The sequence below is a fragment of the Mesoplodon densirostris genome, chromosome 7, assembly GCF_025265405.1.
Source record: "Mesoplodon densirostris isolate mMesDen1 chromosome 7, mMesDen1 primary haplotype, whole genome shotgun sequence".
Taxonomy (NCBI): Eukaryota; Metazoa; Chordata; class Mammalia; order Artiodactyla; family Ziphiidae; genus Mesoplodon; species Mesoplodon densirostris.
Window position 1 is genome coordinate 11766314 of NC_082667.1, and position 22982 is coordinate 11789295.

Below are 22982 nucleotides of genomic sequence, written 5' to 3' on the forward strand. Positions count from 1 at the left end.
TCAACCTGCCAGGGGAGGCAGAAGAAATTTTCAACAGATGCACTTGGTAGAATTTTGAAAGATTTGTGTTCAACCAAAACGCTGAACTTTTACCTGAATATGTGTGGAATTCAAGAAGTTCAGGTTTTAGCCTCAATTTCTATACTGTTATATATATTCAGAAGCAAATGCAAAATTTTCTAACAGCTTTAGCTTCTTCACCTGAACTATATTATTTTTGTTAGCATATTACTAGACCCTAATGAATGACCAATTTTATATTCATCGTTAATAATAAAAATGGTTTAACTATAATTTGTTGTACATTTACCAAGGCTTTATACAGAACCAGACATTTCTCTAAATGTTCAAAATTACCCTTCAAGATTGCATTTAGCAATAAGAGAATAGATGCTTAAAGAGAGTAAGTAACTTGCCCAAAGTCACACAATTAGTGAGAGCAAATCTGAAATCTGAACCCCTGATCTGTCTGCTCTTAAAGCCTGTACTCTGTGACCTTCTACTTTTTTGACTTCATGATATTCTTTTCAAGTTTAAAACCTAAACAAAGACCTTTTTTTTTTTTTTTTTTTTTTTGCAGTATGCGGGCCTCTCACTGCTGTGGCCTCTCCCGTTGCGGAGCACAGGCTCCAGATGCGCAGGCTCAGCGGCCATGGCTCATGGGCCCAGCCACTCCGTGGCATGTGGGATCTTCCCAGACCAGGGCACGAACCCGTGTCCCCTGCATTGGCAGGCGGACTCTCAACCACTGCGCCACCAGGGAAGCCACAAAGACTGTTTTTTGACATCTGTTGTAGGCTGAAACTGCCTCCATTCCCCCCAGATAACAGCTCTTAATCCCTGGAACCTGTAAATGTTACCTTTTATGGCAAAATCTTTGCAGATGTGATTTTTAAAACTCTTGAGATTGGGAGATTCCCCTGGGTGGACCCTAAATGCAATCACACACATCACACAAAGAGAGATTCTATACAGCCATGGAGAAGGTGATGTGAGGAAGAACACAGAGAAACTGAAAGTGCTGCCTTTGAAGACTGGCGTGATGTGTCCACAGCCAAGAAATGCCAGCATCCATAAGAAGCTGAAAACGGCAAGGAACCGATTCTCCCCTGGAGCTCTCTGTAGGGAGCGTACTCTGCTGACACCTTGCTTTAAGCTCAGAGACTCTGATTTTGGACCTCTGGCTTCCAAAACTATGATAGAATAATTTTTTGTTTTAAAGCACTGAGTTTGTAGTACATTTGTCTCTTAGTGTACATGGGGATTGGTTCCAGGAGCCCCTGAAGATACCAAAAACTGTGGTTGCACAAGTCCCTTGTGTAAAATGGGCGGTACTGTTGGCCCTCTGTATCTGCAGTTCCACATTTATGATGGCGACTGTAGCCTGTTACAGTTGCCTTAGGAAATTAATACAATGTCAAAACATCTAGATACAAAGGGAAAATGAAGTTATCCCTCCAGGTTTCCAGGCTTTGTGAGTGCCAGACTGATATTATCCAAGACAGATTTTTTTGTTTTGTTTGTTTTTGTTTTGTTTTAATTATCAAGTATCAGATCCTTTCTTACCAAAACCTGAAAATCAAAATACAAAAATTTGGTATTTTGGTACTTAAATCAGGATTTTGGTTCCATACTGACACACCTTCGATGTCTAAATATTAGACTGAGGAGCAATTGGACATGGATAGATACTGATATTTTGATATGTAAAGTCCTTGTTTAAATTTTTATTTTTGGTTTATTGTTACATAATTAAATCTACCCTTTAAAAAGAAACTTTGGGGAAAAAATGAATGCTACATTCAAAAAAGAAAACTCTAAAGATAGGGTGTCTATCTGCTTTCTTCCAAATTCTTATTCCAGTTACCAACAGAATATATACCTAGGAAGACACCCACATCAGTATTTGAAACTAGTATGTGTGTCATCTACATTAAAACCTTGAAGGGCTTCCCTGGTGGCGCAGTGGTTGGGAGTCCGCCTGCCGATGCAGGGCACACGGTTTCGTGCCCTGGTCCGGGAAGATCCCACATGCTGCGGGGCGGCTGGGCCCGTGAGCCGTGGCCGCTGAGCCTGCGCGTCTGGAGCCTGTGCTCCGCGAGGGGAGAGGCCACAACAGTGAGAGGCCCGCGTACCGCAGAAAGAAAAAAAAAAAAAAAAAAAAACGTTGAAGAGGGCTTCCCTGGTGGTGCAGTGGTTGAGAGTCCGCCTGCCGATGCAGGGGACACGGGTTGGTGCCCCGGTCCGGGAAGATCCCACATGCCACGGAGCGGCTGGGCCCATGAGCCATGGCCGCTGAGCCTGCGCGTCTGGAGCCTGTGCTCCGCAACGGGAGAGGCCACAGCAGTGAGAGGCCTGCGTACCGCAAAAAAAAAAAAAAACCTTGAAGAATTTATGCTAGTTAATATGTGGAAGAGATCAGACTTGAGGTCTCTCTTGAGAGAGAAACAGGTACTTGAGAAAGGCCCTGGGAGATCTTTACTTATGGTCCTCAAACGGCTGAGCAAGGTCTGGAACTGAGGACAGGTAAAAGATTCTTAGGGGGCTGATTTCTGGAGCTTTACCTTGGACTCAGCTCTCAGTAATGAGGTGCCTTAGAGTTTACTTCTCCTTTGTAGGATTTCCATTAAGTACTTTTATTTATTTTTATTTTTTTATTTTTAACGTTACGCAGGCCTCTCACTGTTGTGGCCTCTCCCGTTGTGGAGCACGGGCTCCGGACGCACAGGCTCAGTGGCCATGGCTCACAGGCCCAGCCACTCCGCGGCATGTGGGATCTTCCCAGACCGGGGCACGAACCCGTGTCCCCTGCATCGGCAGGCGGACTCTCAACCACTGCGCCACCAGGGAAGCCGCCATTAAGTACTTTTAAATTAAAATTTTAACTTCAAATCATTGTAAATTCACATGTAGCTCTAAGGTAATAATACAATAACAGCTGGTGTACCTTTTACTCAGTTTCCCCCAATGGTAGCATGTTTAAAAACTATAGTACAACATCACAACCAAGATATCCACATTGATACAGTCAAGATATAGTAAGCACTTTTTCTACACTGTTCCAGAAGAGATAGCTGAATAAACTACAATTCCACAAATATTTGTTACATACCTACATTTTCTGGTTCAGCCACTAAACTAAACCTCAGTGTGGTACATTGTTAGTTTAATGGACACCAATGGATCACACCTCCTTATTTCCATGTCCCTGTATAGTCCCCTACCACAGTGATTCTTTGCTTGGTCATGTGACTGACTTCGGTCAATGAAACATCAGCACATTTGACACAAGCAGGGGCCTGATGAGCATTTGTTGTTGGAGCTGGCTCTCTTGGAACCCTGCGATCACACTTAGAAGAGTCTAGGATGAAAGGCCATGTGGAGAGAGAATTTCAGCCATCCCAGCCAGTTCAGCCATCCTAGGTGAGACCTAAAACAAGTGAGGTCATCTCAGACCATCCAAACCATCAGATAAATACAGCCATGTCAAGGATCCAAGTGTGACCAGCAGATGCACCAAGAAAAGCATGAGAAATGATAAATTGTTAGTGTTTTAAGTCAATAAGTTTGAAGTAGTTTGTTACACATCAATATATAACTGATATATTAGGTGTTAAAGAAATATTAAAAATATATTTATTCTTGCCTAAAAGCACAGGTTAAAGTCTAATGGGAAAACTCATAAAAATAAAATAAGAACAGTGAGATTCTGGGACTTTCCTGGTGGCACAGTAATTAAAAATCCACCTGCTAATGCAGGGGACACAGGTTCAAGCCCTGACCCAGGAAGATCCCACATGCTGTGGAGCAACTAAGCCCGTGCGCCACAAATACTGAGACTGCGCTCTAGAGCCTCCGAGCCACAACTACTGAAACCTGAGTGCCACAATTACTGACCCCATGTACCACAACTACTGAAGCCCGCGCGCCTAGAGCCTGTGCTCCACAACAAGAGAAGTCATCGTAATGAGAAGCCCGGGCACTGCAACAAAGAGTAGCCCCTGCTCCCCAGAACTAGAGAAAGCCTGCGCGAATCAACGAAGGCCCAACACAGCCATAAACAAGTAAACAAACAAACAAACAAACTTATATAAAAACAGTGAGATTCTTACTGTACTAGAAAAATATACAGATGCTGAGGGAGCATAGAAGAAGGAGCCCCATATTCATAAGAGGGACAGGTTTCCAGTGTAGGCAGGAAAATGTGCTTACCTTTATACATTGTGTATTTCCCTCTTCATATTAAATCACCTATTTTCTTCACCTTCCTTTCTGAAAATATATGAATGACAATAGTGAACTGGTCCAGGAGTCATCTGAAATACTTATTTAATCTTCCTTCCCAAATGAGAGTCTTACTTGGCGCCTGGCAGATGTTAGATATTCAATAACGTCAAATTACTTGCTGAACAGAGAAACATTTCTGTGACTTATAAATAGTGATTTAATTTGGGCTTTATTATTAAAAAGAAATAAATGTAAAATATTTATCTCATGGGATGTAAAATTTTATTTTGGAAATATAACATTTTGTTGTATTAAGTTAAGAGAGAAAGATAGAAAGCAAGGATAGGAGAATGACTTTATTTCTTAACTGAGTGTTAAACTACTCTTGGTAACTTGTGCTGTTGGAAGCATATGAATAATTTATTATGCCATTTGTTAGTTCTCCAAAATGTTAGAAATGGTGTTTCCATGTAGAGCAACTGCTCATCTGCATTTATTTTCAAACTTCTAAAGCTACTTTTCCATAAATTTTATTTTTATGTGGGATTCTGAAAACATTGTATATGCAATGAATTTCCATAATAAAACAATTATAGAACAATGGTAAGTTTGCTCCTTAAAAGATTCACTCTGTTTACTGCTCTTGATGTCATCCTTTTGACATCACAGGTGACAGGATTGCACTAGTGCTGCTTGGCCTGTCCATGCATTTCACATGCCTGAAGGAAACTGAGGAAGCAGTATGTATTTTACTATTCTGGACCTCTTATTTTTAATCACAACCAATGACTTTGATTGCTATATGTTTGGTCTTGAATGAACAGTGGGGGGTGATAACAGATAACAAAAGGAAACAACATAAAAATAATTCAGGAATAAATATGAAACATTCTATTTATTTTTCTAGTTATGTAACCTTTCTCTACTACTGGGAGTTTTAATCATCATCATCATCATTATCTAAATACTTTATTTCATTTTCTCTTATTTTTGAATTAGCAAATGTATTTTATGATGAATATTTTACCATTTCTACCTTGTCATTGAAAAAAAACCTTTTTGTTTAAAATGTGTCAAAGGTATAAGGATCAAAAACCAATCAACTTCACTGAAAGCATTTTCTAAAATTTCAAAAATAATCTTATGGCTTCAGGATCTCCAGAGCACAGGTATTTTCAGGACAGACATGACAAAACATACTGCAGAAACACCACAGCAACTGGTGTTTCCAAAGAAACCTTTGTTTAACTTCTTAAAATATAACTATGCTATAAATGTAGCTGATAGACTCTTTCTATCTATACTGAAGGTGTTCTAAGTACATAAACGTGTGATTCAGATCTTACTGTAGGGACATAGTCTGAATCTTGTGGCCTCACTGGGGACACTGATGGATGGTATTGAGTCAGTACAGTTTTTCCTTTTCTAGTAGTCAAATGATCGTCTTTTGGGGGTATTAAAATAATATCTTAAAATATTAGGTTACCTTTCTTTCAGTGTGTTTTCCTACCATGACTGCTGTTCCCTTAATTTAAAAAAAAAAGGTCCCTATGATATAAGGAGAATAGCCACAATTATCTCATTTTACAATGAGGAGACTGAAGACACAGAGAAACTATAACAATGTAGGGACAGAGCTTGGAATCAACCCAGGTACTCAGTCAAGTTTGATAGTCTCAATATTATCATATTTATTAAAATTGTTAGTGGTTTTTTGTTATTTATAGAACAACTTAGCAAAGTAAAATCATCTGTTATTTCCCCCCCAAATTAATGTAAGAATGAAATGCCATAAAAATGCCTTTTTATTTATCTGAGTTCATCATAAAGATCATTTGAAGACATAAATATGAGGACCATCAAAATGATCTCAGGGACTTCCCTGGTGGCATAGTGGTTAAGAATCTGCCTGCCAATGCAAGAGACACAGGTTCGAGCCCTGGTCTGGGAAGATCCCACATGCCACGGAGCAACTAAGCCCGTGCACCACAACTACTGAAGCCCACGTGCCTAGAGCCCGTGTTCCACAACAAGAGAAGCCACCGCAATGAGAAGCACACGCAACGCAACAAAGAGTAGCCCCAGCTTACTGCAACCAGACAAAGCCCGCCCGCAGCAACAAAGACCCAACACAGCCAAAAATGAATAAATAAAATAAAATAAATAAATTTATTTTAAAAAAAGTGATCTCAGAGTGAAAAAGTGAGGGAATGTTTTTCTTACCACTCATCAAAATATTCTATTATTTTTAATAAAATATAGTCATAAGTAGTTATAAAATGTGCAGGACTGGACACATGGTACATGGACTGTTAGATTAAAAATTGGGCAAAATAGGGAATCCATAAACAATCTCATCATAGAAGTGACTTTAATCAGTGGAGAAATCATTCAATTAATTGTGTTGGGAGAGTTTGGAAAAACAAAACCAAAATAATCTCATACTTATGCTTCATGCTGTCTATTGAAATGCTTCAGAAATTTTAAATGTAAATATAAAAATACAAGTGAATTAAAAGAGAATATTAAAAAGACTTTTGGATTGTGTAAAGAAATATTTTTCAGTATAATACCAAGGCCAGGAACCATAAATATCATAGAAAATTGAGTACCGAAAAATAAAAGAAATCCATGTAGAAAACCCAACATAAACAATATTGGTATTATTTAAATGATAAACTTGGGAAAGATTTAGCAAAATGTATGAGGGAGAAAGTTATGATCCTTGATATGTTAAGAGCTCCTACAAATCAATAATAAACAACCTACTAAACAAATGGGTGAAAAAATATATAAGTAAATCAATAAAGTAAGTCCAAATAAAAAATAATGAAAAAGTATTTTTTTAATGTGTAAGATTGTCAAAGAGTAAAGTTAAATAATTATGGGCAGTGTTGAATGGGATGGTAAGGTATATTGTCATAAAATCTTGAACTTGTGTAAACTAGTACCAATTTTTAGACAGCAGTTTGGCAACATCTGTGTGTTTATGTGTGCATACATGTGTGTGTGCAGAAAAATTTGCCACAAACTATCACATATAACTGAGAAACGGGATTCCCAATGTTTTTTTAAATAATTTTATAATTTCTTACATTGTTTAAAAAAGTTATCTTGACTATGGATAATTTTTGTCCAAAAACATGAGACTATATCGAAAACAAGTATGCTTCATAATATTAAAAATAGACAATCATTAATCCAAACTTCTGCAGTTTGAAGAGACTTCAAGACAAGGCCTGGAGGAAGGACCAATACAACAGTCACCAGATTTATCCTCTTGGGATTCTCAGATTCTCCCAAGCTCAAGATTGTTCTCTTTTCAGTGTTCTTGGGGACTTACCTCTTGACAGTGGCCTGGAACCTGGGTTTCATCATCCTGATTAGGATGGACTCCTACATACATACACCCATGTACTTCCTCCTCAGCAGCTTATCTTTACCCTTCTTAGATTTCTGCTATGTTACTTCTACAGCACCCAAAATGCTCTCAGACTTCTTCCAGAAGCCTGAATTCATCTCCTTTATGGGATGCACCATGCAATACTTCTTTTTCGCTAGCCTGGGTCTGACTGAATGCTGTCTCCTGGCAGCCATGGCTTATGATCGCTATGCTGCTGTTTGTAATTCTCTGCTCTACACAGATATCATGTCCCCCACCCTCTGTGGGCAGGTGGTGGGTGGAGCCTATACAGTTGGATTCTTTGGCTCATTGATCCAACTGTGTGCTTTACTTCAGCTCAATTTCTGGGGACCAAATGGTATCAGTCACTTCTGTGACCTGCCTCAATTATTAGTCCTCTGCTGCTCTGAAACCTTTTTCCTACAAGTGATAAAGTTTGTGATAGGAGTGACTTTTGGTGTGACATCCGTCTTAATCATCGTAATATCTTATGGTTATATCACTGTCACCATCCTGAAGATCAGCTCAGTTGAAGGCAGGACCAAGGCCTTCAACACCTGTGCTTCTTACCTGACAACAGTGACGTTTTCCTTTGGATCAGGACTCTTTGTCTGTATGCACCCCAGCACGGATAATTCTCTGGGCTATGACAAGATGGCATCAGTCTTCTATACAGTGGTGACCCCCATGTTGAATCCTTTGATTTACAGTCTAAGGAACAAGGAAATCAAAGATACCCTTAAGTGGTGTAAGAAGAAGAGAATGTTTTCCCATTGTCCCAGTTAATTAAAGGTCTGGTAGATTAGTGACCCTGTTGACTGGAAGTTTCTAGACTGTGTAAGAGAAATGCATTTAACATTATTCCTGGTGCTCTGGCAGGATTTCAAGTGAGTCAACGCATCTAAATCCAGCACTGGCTCAGTGCCAGGCAAATCCTGTGGCTTCTTTGAGTCTTGACAGTTGACGCTCCTCTCTTACGCCAGCAATGACTTCACAAATTAATATATTAATCTTTATGTCAATATAACCTTCAGTTTCTCAGTGTTTGACCCTTACATACCCTTTCAGAATTTCAGACTGCTGGCTGGAGAGAATGGGACTAAACATAGGTCAGTAAATGATCTTTCTCATATACAACGTCACAAGTAGAACAACGACCACTTTGTCATAGACTTCAAACTCTCTGGGTGTCTAGGCAAATTCCAGTTGATGAAAACGGGGATGTGGAGAGAAGCATAACTTTAGACTTTGACATAACTTCCTTGCCATGGAAAATACCACACAGAGTTTCATCTAGAGTTTGTTTTCTGAGTTTCTATTTTTAGAACCTAACACCAATAGGAGAATGAACAAGGGATTTCTATGATACTATCCTGACCTGGGAGAGCTAAAATACAAAGGAAAGAAGTGATCATTTGAAGTCTGAAATACACTGAAGAGAAAATACATTTCTGTTATTATGGCAGATTGAATAGCATAGATGTACCCACCACTGCAAAACTACTAAAGATGTTGGACAAAATATTTTTTAGAAAATATTTAAAAATACACTTCTGAGCAAACAAGAAAAGAAAAGGAAATCTCCAACCTCCAAATGTAAAGAAAAATCAGGAATCCTGAGAGTAAAGGCAGCTCTGAAGATGACTTTCACATTGGGGGGATCTGCTGAACTCTGGTAATATTTGGCCTGTATTGTGACAAGCACGTGAGGCTTGGGGAGAGGGAGACCAAACCCAAACTCTCGGGGGGAGGGTTTTTTTTAATTTTTTAAAAATTTATTTATTTATTTATTTATTTTTGGCTGTGTTGGATCTTGGTTTCTGTGCAAGGGCTTTCTCTAGTTGTGGCAAGCGGGGGGCACTCTTCATTGCGGTGTGCGGGCCTCTCACTATCGCGGCTTCTCTTGTTGCGGAGCACAGGCTCCAGACGCGCAGGCTCAGTAGTTGTGGCTCACGGGCTTAGTTGCTCCGCGGCATGTGGGATCTTCCCAGACCAGGGCTCGAACCTGTGTCCCCTGCATTAGCAGGCAGATTCTCAACCACTGCGCTACCAGGGAAGCCCTCGGGGAGAGTTTGATAGGAGACCCAGACATACATATGAGAGTTCAGTGGACTAGACTTTGATATGAAAGGAAATTAAGGGAAAAAAATGTCCTATCTCACAAAAAAGAAATCTCAACTCTCTCAGGCTTCGTGCTGGGTATGGGGAAAAGTAAACTGAAAATTTGTAACCACGCACCCTCATGGAGGTTTGTGGTCTGAATTCACACAACCTCTGCAGATAAAGGAATCTTAGGTGAGGATTAATTTTAAAACAGCCCCAGGTTGGTAGTACCCTCAAGTACCAATCAAAAGCAAATGCAAATCCTTAAGAGAAACTCTTAAACCCAAGCTGAAATAATTCCCCCATATAACTTTCTGAAGAAAATCAAGTTGTACAAATCTTAAAGTACACAAGGAAACAAGACCTGATGGATGAAAGCTAGAAAGACCTGTCATGTCAAACCTATAAAGACATCAGGAATGGCAATTGTCTTAATAAAAATAAAAATTAGATATGACTGACATGGTCACAGTTAAGAAGGGGAATTGAAAATATCTTTAAAGACCAGGACAATGATAGATTTCTGCATCTGGAGGTGTGGTGAATTATATACTATATCTGAATGATCTAGTAACTGAAACACCTGAAATGTTGAATTTGAAATAAAGTCATCTTTTAAATGAACTTTCAATTTACTTAATGAAAAGGAGTAATAAGCTAAACCCTCAAAAGTAGTGAAACCAGGAACCCAGGAGAGTAAACAAGTGCTAAAAATGGCTATCTGTTGGAGAGTCTTGCTAAAGGCTAGAGCCCTTGACTTCTTCTATGTGGACTGCATGGGTGGTGAAGGCTCAGAAGACAAGACTTAGGACTTGCCCCAGGTGAACTGGAAGGCTATAACTTCAGTATAAATTAACAAGAATTCCCACAGATTATGTTCAAGAACAAAAAGAGCAGTTCATCGTAAAAAATAAAATAAAAGCACAAACGTATATTTAGAGTCAAACCCCCATAACTGAGAACTGGCAGGGGAAAAACGGTCCCTATAAACAGACCTGAAAAATCTCAAGGTATTGGCATTATTGGTAAAGAGGATAAGGCAGTGAGGACTAGCTATGGTGAAACACAGATTAAATCTCCCCTCAAAAGAGATACTCCCTTGGGCTTCCCTGGTGGCGCCATGGTTGAGAGTCCGCCTGCTGATGCAGGGGACGCGGGTTCGTGCCCTGGTCCGGGAGGATCCCGCATGCCGCGGAGCGGCTGGGCCCATGAGCCACGGCCGCTGAGCCTGCGCGTCTGGAGCCTGTGCTCCGCAACGGGAGAGGCCACAACAGTGAGAGGCCCGCGTACTGCAAAAAAAAAAAAAAAAAAAAAAAAGAGAGACTCCTTCCTCAAAGGGAGAAACACTAAAAATAGGTCAGAGACCTGGTGAGTCAGAGCGCTAAAAACTGTAGAACCAAAAGGAAGAAGGTTGCCATTTGCCACATTGTGGATGGAACATAGGGGCATAGGCTGAGCCAATAAACTGGACAGAGGAAGACGAATACATATGATCTCACATGTATGTGGAAGATAAACAAACAAACAGTCTCATAGACACAGAGAACAGATTGGTGGTTGCCTGAGGCAGGGAGTAGGGAGAAGGCAAGTGGGTAAAGAGAATCAAAAAGTACAAACTTCCAGTTATAAAATAAATAAGTCATGGGGACATAATGTACAGCATGGAGACTCTATGTGCCATACTGTGTATTGAAAATATTGTTAAGAGAATAAATCTTAAAAGTTCTCATCACAAGAAAAATAATCTGTAGCTATGTGACGATGGATGTTAACTAGATATTATGGTGAGCTCCTCACAATGTACACAAATATTGAATCATTATGTTGTACCGCTGAAACTAATATAATGTTGTATGTCAATTATATCTCAAAAAAAAAAAAAGCAAAAGGAAGAGGGTTGGTATATCCATGCAGTGGAATATTATTGGGCCATAAAAAGGAATGAGGTGCTGACATGTGCTACAATATGGCTGAACCTTGAAAACATCATGCCAAGTGAAAGAACCAGTCACAAAGGACCACATGTTGTATGATTCCATTTTAATGAAATCTTCAGAATAAGCAGATCTATACAGGCAGAAAGATTAGTGACTGCATAGGGATAAGGGGGTGGGGAGGAAAGGAGAGTGGCTGCTAGTGAATATGGGTAAAAATATTTAATGAAAATATTCTAAAATTAGATTGTGGTAATCATTGAAAAACTCTGTGAATATACTGAAAGTCACTGAACTGCACACTTTAAAAGGCTGAATTTTATAATACATGAAGTATACCTCAGTAAAGCTGTATTTTTTGTTTTGTTTTGTTTTTTAGAGAAAGAGGTTGGAAAGTGCATAGGACAAAAGGCAAAGTTCTTGGGAAGGCACAATTTCTGTGGTGGGTATTCCTTAAATATTTGGTAATGGAAGAGGAAAAGGAAGTGAGCAGGGAAATTAAAGGTCCTAAGAAAAATTTTAAAATCAAGCAAAACACTAACCCATCTCTGTTCCTGAGTAAAGTGACTATACAAAAGAAATTGTTCTTCTCTATACCAACAGAAGAAGACACACTTAAACTAAGAAACCCAGTTTAACGTTCAAGCCCCATTCCCTGTTTGATCCTCATAGAACCCTGCACAGTCTCAGACCTCAGGCCCTGGTAGAAACATGATTGATCAATACTTCCAGGATCTAGCAAGTCCCCCACCTGTTGTGCTGTGGCGTGGTCCAGATAGATTGTTCACCAACAAGACATATACCGAACAACTCAATGTTCTTGGGACAGTGTTACCGAACTCAGGTCCAGCTGCTTGCTGCTCAAAAATCAACACGTGAGGGCTTCCCTGGTGGCGCAGTGGCTGAGAGTCCGCCTGCCGATGCAGGGGACACGGGTTCGTGCCCCAGTCCGGGAGGATTCCACATGCCGTGGAGCAGCTGGGCCCGTGAGCCATGCCGCTGAGCCTGCGCGTCCGGAGCCTGTGCTCCGCAACGGTAGAGGCCACAACAGTGAGAGGCCCACGTAACGCAAAAAAAAAAAAAAAAAAATCAATACGTGAGAGAGAGACAAATATTGGTAGAAGGGAAAGTTGCTTTTAATCAGAATACCTGCAAACCTGCAATCTGGGGGGATGGTGGACTCCGTGTCCCCCAAAACCCATCTCCAAAGATTCTGCTTGGCCATGAAAGTTTTTAAAGGGAAAAAGGGAAGCAATCTCAGTTAATCATTGAGATATGGGGTCAAAGTCATCTGCATACCCCGCTGTGTGTAGGCTTGTGTGCAGGCTTGCTGACTTCTTGTGATTTTTCTTTAGATGCTATCTTTTTCACGCAGCCTGTGAAAGGGGAAGTTAGGGAAGAGATCTGGTCATCTGTTAATTACTTATTCTTCATTTCTACTTCTTTGATCTACAGAAAGAACCAACAGATTAGGCAAGGTATTGTGTGGCCAAAATATGTGAAATATGTGTGAGGGTTGGAGACGAGTAGAGCATGGGGGTGCCTGCTTTAAGGTTAGTGACAAGACAACAGGGTCTCCTGCAGAGAGCTCTTTCCTGTGAAAAACTGCTTACAACAGAACTGAGACAAATGAAAGAGCAGGAGGGTGTAGGGAACCTTTTTGGTCAGAAGTAGAAATGAAGAGATTCACCATAGGTTTCCTTGAAATAGCCATTTCTCTTTATGCATTTAAAATATGGCTTGACTTGTTTAGTTTAGTTACATATAGATTATCAAGAATGTATTACATAGCCATGAAGATGACCAAATTAACCAATGAATTTGAAGAGGCAAGTAAAATGGAACAAAGTCTTATATACGTATGATATATCGGTTATGAGACACCAAAATGTGATCTCCTGTTAGACGTTCATTAACCAGTAGAGGGAGATCCATCAGAAGACTCTACTGTAACTGAGGAGTTAACACAAGACTAGGAGAGCAGTGGACAGATTTGACTAGTGACAGTGATGATACTGACTTCAGTGTAACTGTTTACAGGTTGTATCCACAAACTTTTGGTCTTGATGACAGCTTGGCTTTGAGACCCTCATCTTATAGATGAGGAAGCAGAACCTCAGCTCACATTTGTAAAGATGGCCTAGCAAACGAGCAGCAGATGAGGGACAAGGCATGCACGTGCAACTACGTCATCCAAGGGGACAGAATATTAACACGTCCCCCACCGTGGTCCAGACAGGATACTCTTTTCTCCCAGTAGTTGCCACTTTAGCTGGAATTATTCCTTCAAATATCTTGGCATGGCTGTCTGAGAAAGGCTAAATGCATTCACCTCTGCTTTGTGCCTAGGACACATGAATACTTATCTTCAGTACTTCTCTTCACCCCAAGGGTTCACAACCTTTTAGTCCCTTATAACTGTGGATTAAGATAAGAAGATTCTCACTGTAAGAAAACTCCTCCTTGAACTAAACAACAAGCTCTTTCCAAGTAACTTCAACCTGGTTTCATCTGCAAAAGGGACGTGAAAATATCCTCCCTCCCAACTTCTAAAGAAGCAAGATGTGACACTCTCCTTGAAGAGGTGAGTAGAGCTAAAAAACCCCATTATCTTCTCTTATCCTGCTCAGGAGGAAGACAGTAAGCAGAGAACCCAGCCACACTGTGCTCAGAATTCTGACCTACAGAATTGTGAGATTATATATGCCTATTGTTTGTTTGTTTGTTTTTAAGGTTCGCATTCTTTATTTTTTTAATTTTTATTTATTTATTTATTTTTGGCTGCGTTGTGTCTTCATTGTGGTGCACGGGCTTCTCATTGTGGTGGCTTCTTTTGTTGCAAAGCATGGACTCTAGGCGCGCTGGCTTCAGTAGCTGTGGCTCGTGGGCTCTAGAGCGCAGGCTCAGTAGTTGTGGCACAGGGGCTTAGTTGCTCTGTGGCATGTGGGATCTTCCTGGACGAAGGCTCAAACCCATGTCCCCTGCATTGGCAGGCAGATTCTTAACCACTGTGCCACCAGGGAAGCCCATGCCTATTGTTTTAAGCTGCCAAATTTGTGTTAATTCATTATGCAACAATGAGAAATTAATATCCTCATTTACATTTTAGTTTGCTTCTCTGTAAAACAACCCCCCTCTGAACTTTGCAGTTGATACCCTGATGAAGTTTTAAAAGTTCCTGTATAGAAATATTGTCCTATTCAATTCAGGAAACAGTCACCGAGCATCTGCTTGATGCCGAGCACTGGAATACAAAGATGAATAAGAAGTTGAAGCCCTAAAAGACCTCAAAGAGAAATAATACAAGTAGACAAATAACTATTGTCTGAGTCAGAAAGTGATAGATGCCATGAGAGAGTAACAAGTACAAGCTATGAGAGTTTAGAACAGGGAGAATTCACATCCAGTTGAGGGTGTCAAGAAAGGTTATCTTGGGCTGGCTGTGGGGAATATGATAGGGAGACAACAGAAGTCTCAGGAAGGATTTTTTGCAGCAGTGAATTTCTTTGTGGGGTTGTAGACCTCATTTAAATAGTTGATCTCATCAGCAACCTAAGTCTGGGAATAGTACAGGGAAAAAGAAGAAAATCATGAGGGGTCGTAGTAGGAATAACTTAGAGCCAGTAGACTCATGAACCTGAGAGGGTTTGAGGAACAAAAAGTCACCAAGAATAGGTTCACTGACAGTTGCACAGTAGAAAAAGAAGAAGTTTTGATAAAGGGAAATTTTAGGGTTTGAGATTTTAAAATTCAGCAGTCTCCCATTATGGTGAGGTCTGGGATGGGGCTGCCACATTGTGTTACGGGGGTAGCATAGAGGTTGAAGTTGGTGGAGGTATAGAGGTCAAGACAGTGTACAGCTAGGGAATTTCAAGGCGTCAAGCTTGAAACCATCTGATTTATCTTTCCAGTTGCCCTTAATCATAGGGAGCTAAATAAATGTTGACTTGAGGAGCATACAGAAGAATGAAAGAATCAGAGGGAGGTGAAGTCAATCCAGAAATATTTCCAGCATTACTGAGTTCAAAATTTGGTCTTGAGGAGAGGCCACAAATGGGTGAGTAATCGGCTCTTTCTTGCCATTCCTAGCCATGTGTGGTTGCTCTTAAGCTGACTGCCCAAGCACATTGGTGATCAACTTGAGAAGAGTGACGTGTTGAGACCTCAATCAGATATATAATAGAGGCAGTGCACAGAGGGAACCTGTTGGGTTTTCCCTCTACCTTTCTATCTGCCACATCTGATAGAGAGAATTTCAAGACCATTTTCAGCTCATTAATGATTCAGTAAAATAAACAGATACTTGACACCCGACAGCTGCTCTCTCCTCTCTTCCTCTCTTGCCTCTCCAAGACATCAACATCCATGTAGACTAAAATGTTCCTTATTCATCTGGCTTTTTATGGCCTCATAGACAAGGCCTTTCCCACCATCTGGGATCCAGCTGGATAGCGCTCTCCAGCGAACATTTATCAACCCGACTGCCTGTATCCAATCACAGCTGCCTTTGCTCCTTGAAATTCAGCCCACTGAAATATGCTACTTTTAAGATCAAGCAAATTCAGAGTGGTTGTACATTTCCCAAGCAACATCAGCTCTGGGTCATTTTAAGGTCTATTTTAAGGGACAACTCAGCTTTGCAATACACAGTTAATTGGATGCATGGTTCCTACTGGCTCCATGCTTGTCCATGTTCTGTGTCCCAGAAAGTCTTCTTTAGGAACGTCTGGGGGTGGGCTTTCTCAGCAGGGGCTACCACAGCAATGCGGCTTCCCAGAAGAGCCTCAACCCTTCCCATCACTCCAAACAGCACTGAAGGATCAGAGTCTCTTAAAGAATGGACAGCAGACACTGTGTGTGAAGGGTGACATCTGCCTGACACGTGTGGTGGAGAAACTATTTTCTAGGTTTTACAATGCTGGTTTATAGATCTATTCTAAGACTGAGAATGGATTTCAGAGAATACCTTCTCCATTTACCCTGGACCCAGAAAAGTAAATAAATGTCTATGTAATTTTCAGTGAGCTAAAACAACTACTGGCAAAGGCAGATGAGAGCAGCTTTAAGCAAAAGCGTAACGTCCTATAATTTTGTGCTCTGGGCCGCCTCCTCCCTTTTTAAGCCCCTCCCTTCCTGATTCTGGGTTCCCTGAATGTTCTCATCCAACCTTCCTTCATCTCTCATGATTGGAGGCACAAGCTTAAATTGTGGCTTCTGCCAATGACTGGCTGTGATCTGTGAGCAGCCATGATTGAGAACTACTGCAGCAGAGTATCCATCTCCAAGGCCTTTCCTTCAGTCTCCAGATCTGTTCCAATTTCCCTAATCTTGAGAATTCTTTCCCCTGACATTGCCAGCCATGATACCAGCTTTCCCATTTCCTTCTCTTCTTTTACTGCTAAACTGGGATCTCATTTTTTTCTGCACCTGGCTTTACTCAAACCCTCTCTGATTCCCCACTCCAGATATTCCATCTGAGATTGATGGGCTCCTATTGAAACTGTTCTGGGCAGATCCCCACTTCCTTCTTGCCACATCCAATGGCTTTTAATTCATATTTTTCTATCTTTGATTTCCATGCCAGGTTCACCAAGCGTCACTGGGTGGTAAGGGCTTTGAGGATCAGGATAAGAAACTTGGATGTCATCAGGCTATTCATGAACAACACTAATGAATATTCTTGAGCAAGGAAAGACACGGTTGGGCCTGTGTTTAGGGAGGTCTTCCTGCGGGTTAAGGAGGAAAGATTGAATTGGAAAGAGTCTGAAGGCAAAAAGAAAGCAGTTGGAAGACTTTGGCAGATGATGACCAATCAGGTTAAAACTACCTGACAAGAAGGGACTGGGATGGAGATGCCACGAAAGGCGGACTTTATTCTATTGAGGATATTCTTAGTCTGCAAATATCAAAGAAAGAGAGTCCTTTCTGAAATTTTGCCTTGGGAAGAAAGGAAGGAGATAGGCAGGAATTTTAAAAAATACCACAGTCTTCTAGTAATTCCATCCTTACACTCTTCACTCTGCAGCAAGGAGTAAGAAACTAGAGGGTTTTTTGGTTTTTATTCACATATTTTTTTAATCTAGAGAAGATTAATTACATACAAACTACTGCCTTGACCATGGTGACCCTTTCCCCAATGTCAAGCCTTAGAGAGATCCTAAGAATGTCGGCCTAAGGCCAAGAGCTGGGAATCTGGGGAAGGGGTATAAGTTTTTTAGCTTCACGGTAAGAAATCATGACCCTGATAGAAGAGAAGTGGATGGGGTTTGGGAGTGGAGCAGGAAAGAGGCAGAAGCTTTTTCTCATCTGGCTGCAGCTTGAAGAGCTGCCAACATGAACAGGGTGTGGCTGCCATCTTTCACAAATCCTCGAAAGAAGCCTCAGAGTCCTGTGGGTTTGCACAATACCCACTTCCTTCTGTTCCTTGCATGCCCTTTCACCAGACACACAAATAGATTTCAAGTCTTTTCAAGTTGGAGATTTGATACATCATAAACAAAACATGGACATGAAGGAAATCTGGCCTTAGTCAAACACCAAAAGTTATTTTTCTTTTAAACTCCTGACACATAGTTTTTTATTTTTTTTTGAAAAATGAGGCCCATCAAGTGATTTTTTCCCCATTGCCATCTGTTTTTCATGTCCTTATGGGGGTGGGCGACGTCGGGTATAGAGGACTGAACATGGACTTTGGATTCTGGAAGACCTTAGGACAAATGCCAGCTTTATCACAACCTCTCTGCATGACCTTTGGCAAGCACTTCTCCAAAATTCCTTTTTCTCACCTGAAAATGCGTTTAAGAATGCTTTCCATTGGGAGCTACTGTGAGGCTGTTATGAAATAAAGGATACAAAAGGCCCAATCTATACAGCCAAGAATAGTAGTACCTGTCAGCCTTCTTTCTTCTTTCTCCTCATTGTACAAAGTCATAGAATCTTAGAATTTTGAAGAACCCATTAGGTCAACTAATTCAGTCTCTCTGTCTCTCTCTCAGATAGCCTATTTATTTTACTTTCTTCCAGTTTTATTGAGATACAAATGACATAACATTGTATCCGTTTAAGGTGCACAATGTAACAATTTGGTACAGGTATATACTGTGAAATGATTACCACATAGGTTTATGTAGTTAAGATACATCACCTCACGTAGTTACAATGTTTTTTTCTTGTGAGGAGAACTTTTAAGATCAACTCTCTTAGCAACTCTTAAATATATGATGAACTATTGTTAACTATAGTCATCATGCTGTACATTACATCTCCAGAACTTATTTCTCTTATAACTGGAAGTTTGTTTTGGTCACCTTCACCCATTGCCTCTGGCAACCACCAATCTGTTCTCTGTTTCTATGACTTTGTTTGTTTGTTTGTTTTTAGATTCCACACATAAGTGAGATCATCACTGTCAACTGTACTATCTTCTCCTCCCTTACTTCCAGTGATGGAGAATTTACTCCTTTCCAGAACATCCATTCTACCTTTGGACTGTCCTATTGTTTCCTTATAATTTCTCTGTCTCTGTCTCTTTCGCTCTCTCAATTTTACCCATTCAGTCCTAGCTCCAACCCTTGGAGTCATTCAGAAGACTTTTTTTTTTGTTTTTTTTGTGGTACATGGGTATCTCACTGTTGTGGCCTCTCCCATTGCAGAGCACAGGCTCCGGACGTGCAGGCTCAGCGGCCATGGCTCACGGGCCCAGCCGCTCCGCGGCACGTGGGATCTTCCAGGACCGGGGCTCGAACCCGTGTCCCCTGCATCGGCAGGTGGACTCTCAACCACTGTGCCACCAGGGAAGCCCTAAACCTACCTATTTTAATTCAAATCATCATCAGCTTTCTTCCTGGCCTTTGAAGCAACTTTCTATTCTTGCAACTTTCCAGTCTTCCTTCTCAGCCTTCTTTCACTCTGATCCATCTTTTACACTGTTTCTGCACTGCTCTCAGTTATATTGTTAAACATGTACTTGACAGCTAGTTCCTTGCTTACGAAAAAAGTAAAATTTAAAAAACAAACAAAAATAAAATGTTCATGTTTTCCCTTTGGCCATAGGGGAAAGGTCAAACTCCTTAGCATGATATTTATTCAACAAATATGTATTGAGCATCTACTATGTGCTAACCACTGGTCTAGGTGCTTGTGATACTTCAGTGAACAAAAGAGACAAAAATGCCTAAAAATCTTGGTCTTCATTGAGCTTACATTCCTGATGAGGGAGAGAGACAATAATCAACAAACCAATGAATTATATGCAATAGTAGGAGGTGATAAGTCCTATCAAAAGAAGAGGGCAGGGCTTCCCTGGTGGCGCAGTGGTTGAGAGTCCGCCTGCCGATGCAGGGGACACAGGTTCGTGCCCCGGTTTGGGAAGATCCCACATGCCGCGGAGCGGCTGGGTCCGTGCGCCATGGCCGCTGAGCCTGCGCATCCAGAGCCTGTGCTCTGCAACGGGAGAGGCCACAGCAGTGAGAAGCCCGCGTACCACAAAAAAAAAAAAAAAAAAAAAAAAAAAGAAGAGGGCAGGGCAAAGGGGATGGAAGTCCAGAAGTGGAGAGAAGGTTGAAATTAAATATGAATATGTAAATACATATATGCAATTATATATATATATATATATATATATATATATATATATAATGTGCAATTTTATATACAGTAAGTGCAATTACATATATGAAACATTTCAACAAATGTCCTCACCATCTTTGCTTTTGAAGATCTTTCACAATTTGTTCAGCCCCTGCTGTCTCTCAAAAGTAGCCTTATATTATCGTCGCTTAATTCTATTTAGCCTGTACTCCTGCCATGCTAATGTTTTTAAGGTTCCTCAAACACTACGGTCTCCTGTGCTTTTACAAATGCTTTTCCCATTTTTAATATAAAGCTCTTGAGCCAACCACCTGTCAGCTGCTCACACACACAATTTTCATTCTGGAACCCCTTCCTCATTGTTGGAATCCTCCTCAAACACATCTCCTCTCAGAAGCTATGTCCAGGACCCAGGGCACTGTACAAATACTACTCTTCGAGCAACTGTCACACTGTGCTGTGATTTGTCTGTTTCCTGACTATCCTAAGCAGTATGTTGAATATTTTCAACTTAATAGTAATGTTTTATTACTTCATACATCATCCACATTTCTCTATCAAACACATGGGGCAAGATCAGTTGATAATATTTGTGCAAAATGAGCATAAGCATTTCACAGTGTTGAACTTTTGTTTCCTTATCCCTTTCTTTAATCTCTAAAGGGGATGCCAGTTTTTCAGATCTCTAAGTGCTTCATTCCTCTGCTTTAAGGAAAAAGAACACCTTGACCCCATAAAACCTGGTCAGAACAGACTATGATGATAAGAAACACAAAATTGACTCTCTAGGCATTTCTTCTCGAAAAAGAAAAAAAATGTAGTATAAATCTGAGTGGCTCATTAATCCAATCACAATGCTTGGATCAATTGGGAAAAAAAGTGGGGGTAGTTAGTCCAAGTGCTATTAATAACCTCCTTTGATAAAGTCGTGACATTGACAGTGAAGGTGATGATCCAGATAATGCAAAATTGCCAGTCTCTTCTGGGACCTGCCACTTTTTTTTTTTTTTTTCCTTCGGTATGTGGGCTTCTCACTGTTGTGGCCTCTCCCATTGCGGACCACAGGCTCTCGACGCACAGGCTCAGCAGCCATGGCTCACGGGCCCAGCCGGTCCGCGGCATGTGGGATCTTCCCGGACCAGGGCACGAACCCGTGTCCCCTGCATCGGCAGGCGGACTCTCAACCAGTGCGCCACCAGGGAAGCCCTAGGACCTGTCACTTTTGCATAAACAAATTAATCAGATCAGGTGACAACAATCTCTTTGAAAGACCCAATAAATGCTGTAGAGGGGATTTCTGCATTGGATGGAGGTAGGACATTTGCCTTCCACTGTCTCTTCTGGCTCTGGGACATCTATGTTTCCATGACAGAACAAAATGGTTTCTTCCCCTGGATTTTCATTGCCCCAGGAATCTCATTTTGGGGCTCTGAAGGCAGCAGAGAGAAGAGAGATGGCCCTGGAAAGGAATATCAGCATGATGACCAGTTTCATCCTTTTGGGATTTTCAGAGCATCCAGAGCGGCAGGTTACCCTCTTTGTACTGTTTCTGGGGATCTACTTCATGACTCTGGCTTGGAACCTGGGCCTTATTGCCTTGATTGCCATGGAGTCACACCTCCACTTCCCCATGTATTTCTTCCTTTGTAACTGTCCTTCACTGATATTCCATACACCTCCTCTATAGCCCTTAAGATGCTCTGTGACTTCTTCAAGGAGCAGAAGACCATCTCCTTTGTGGGCTGTGATGCTCAATTTTTCTTCTTCATTGGCATGGTAAGCACAGAGTGCTGTCTCCTGGCAGCCATGGCATATGACTGGTATGCTGCCATCTCCAACCCTCTGCTCTACACAGCTTTCATGACACCCACCATCTATTGGGGATGGCCATTACAGTGCACGCTGGAGGATTCCTCCCTGGATTGGTCCAGACCAGCTCTATATTCTGGCTCCATTTCTGTGGGCCACGAATCATTAACCAATTTTTCTGTGACCTGCCACCGCTGCTGGTCTTGCCTTGTTCTAGTACCTTCCTCAGCCAGGTAGTGAACTTTCTTGTTGTGTGTACAGTTGGTGGGACTTCAGCTCTTGTTGTCCTGGTTTCCTATGGCTACATCATTGCTGCTGTCATGAAGATCCATTCAACCCAAGGGCCAACAAAGGCTTTCAACACCTGTTCCTTTCACCTGACCACAGTGATTCTCTTCTATGGCTCTGGTCTCTTCTCATATCTCCATTCTAGTGCTGGTTACTCATTAGACCAAGATAAGGTGGTGTCCATGCTCTATGGAGCTGTGATTCCCATGCTGAGCCCCATCATATATAGTCTGAGAAACAAGGAGATCAAAGATGCACTGAAAAAGCTCAAGGAGAGAAAGAAGCAGATGTCCTCTCTGTGTCTTATAGTTCCTTGAGTTTAAAAGAAAAAACAAACAAAAAAACCTTAAGTTTTGCTATATGCAATCATAATAATAAGTGGCCCACTTATTAGTAGTAATAATAGGAATCTGAATAATAAATTAAAGAAGCTCTTTCAAATAAGATCCCCCACCTACATGTCTACTGCATAATTAGGCTCTACAAAGGTTTGTTTCTTCCTTTTACTTTTATTGTCATAGACTGGTAGGGTTTCAATTTTGATCACTTGCAATAGAAAATAAATATGCTTTGCTATGATATTCCTTAGCTTTATGGCCTCAGGTGCTGTGTCCAGGATGCCTTAGAGC

General features: G+C 41.1%; 2 protein-coding genes across 2 annotated transcripts; both read left to right on the forward strand.

Moving 5' to 3' along the window:
• The first annotated feature begins 1042 nt into the window (after positions 1 to 1042).
• On the forward strand, positions 1043 to 8416 carry LOC132494109 (olfactory receptor 5AN6-like). The gene is made up of 2 exons (XM_060105146.1): positions 1043 to 1121; positions 7452 to 8416. The coding sequence occupies exons 1-2, from the start codon at positions 1043 to 1045 to the stop codon at positions 8414 to 8416; spliced, it is 1044 nt and encodes a 347-aa protein (XP_059961129.1).
• Positions 8417 to 21709: 13293 nt separating this feature from the next.
• On the forward strand, positions 21710 to 22655 carry LOC132494404 (olfactory receptor 5A1-like; the record flags this gene model as incomplete). Its single annotated transcript, XM_060105483.1, is given in 3 exon segments — positions 21710 to 21905; positions 21908 to 22129; positions 22132 to 22655. Coding segments are annotated over 3 exon segments (942 nt in total), but the record flags the coding sequence as incomplete, so codon positions are not given.
• Between the last annotated feature and the right edge of the window lie 327 nt (positions 22656 to 22982).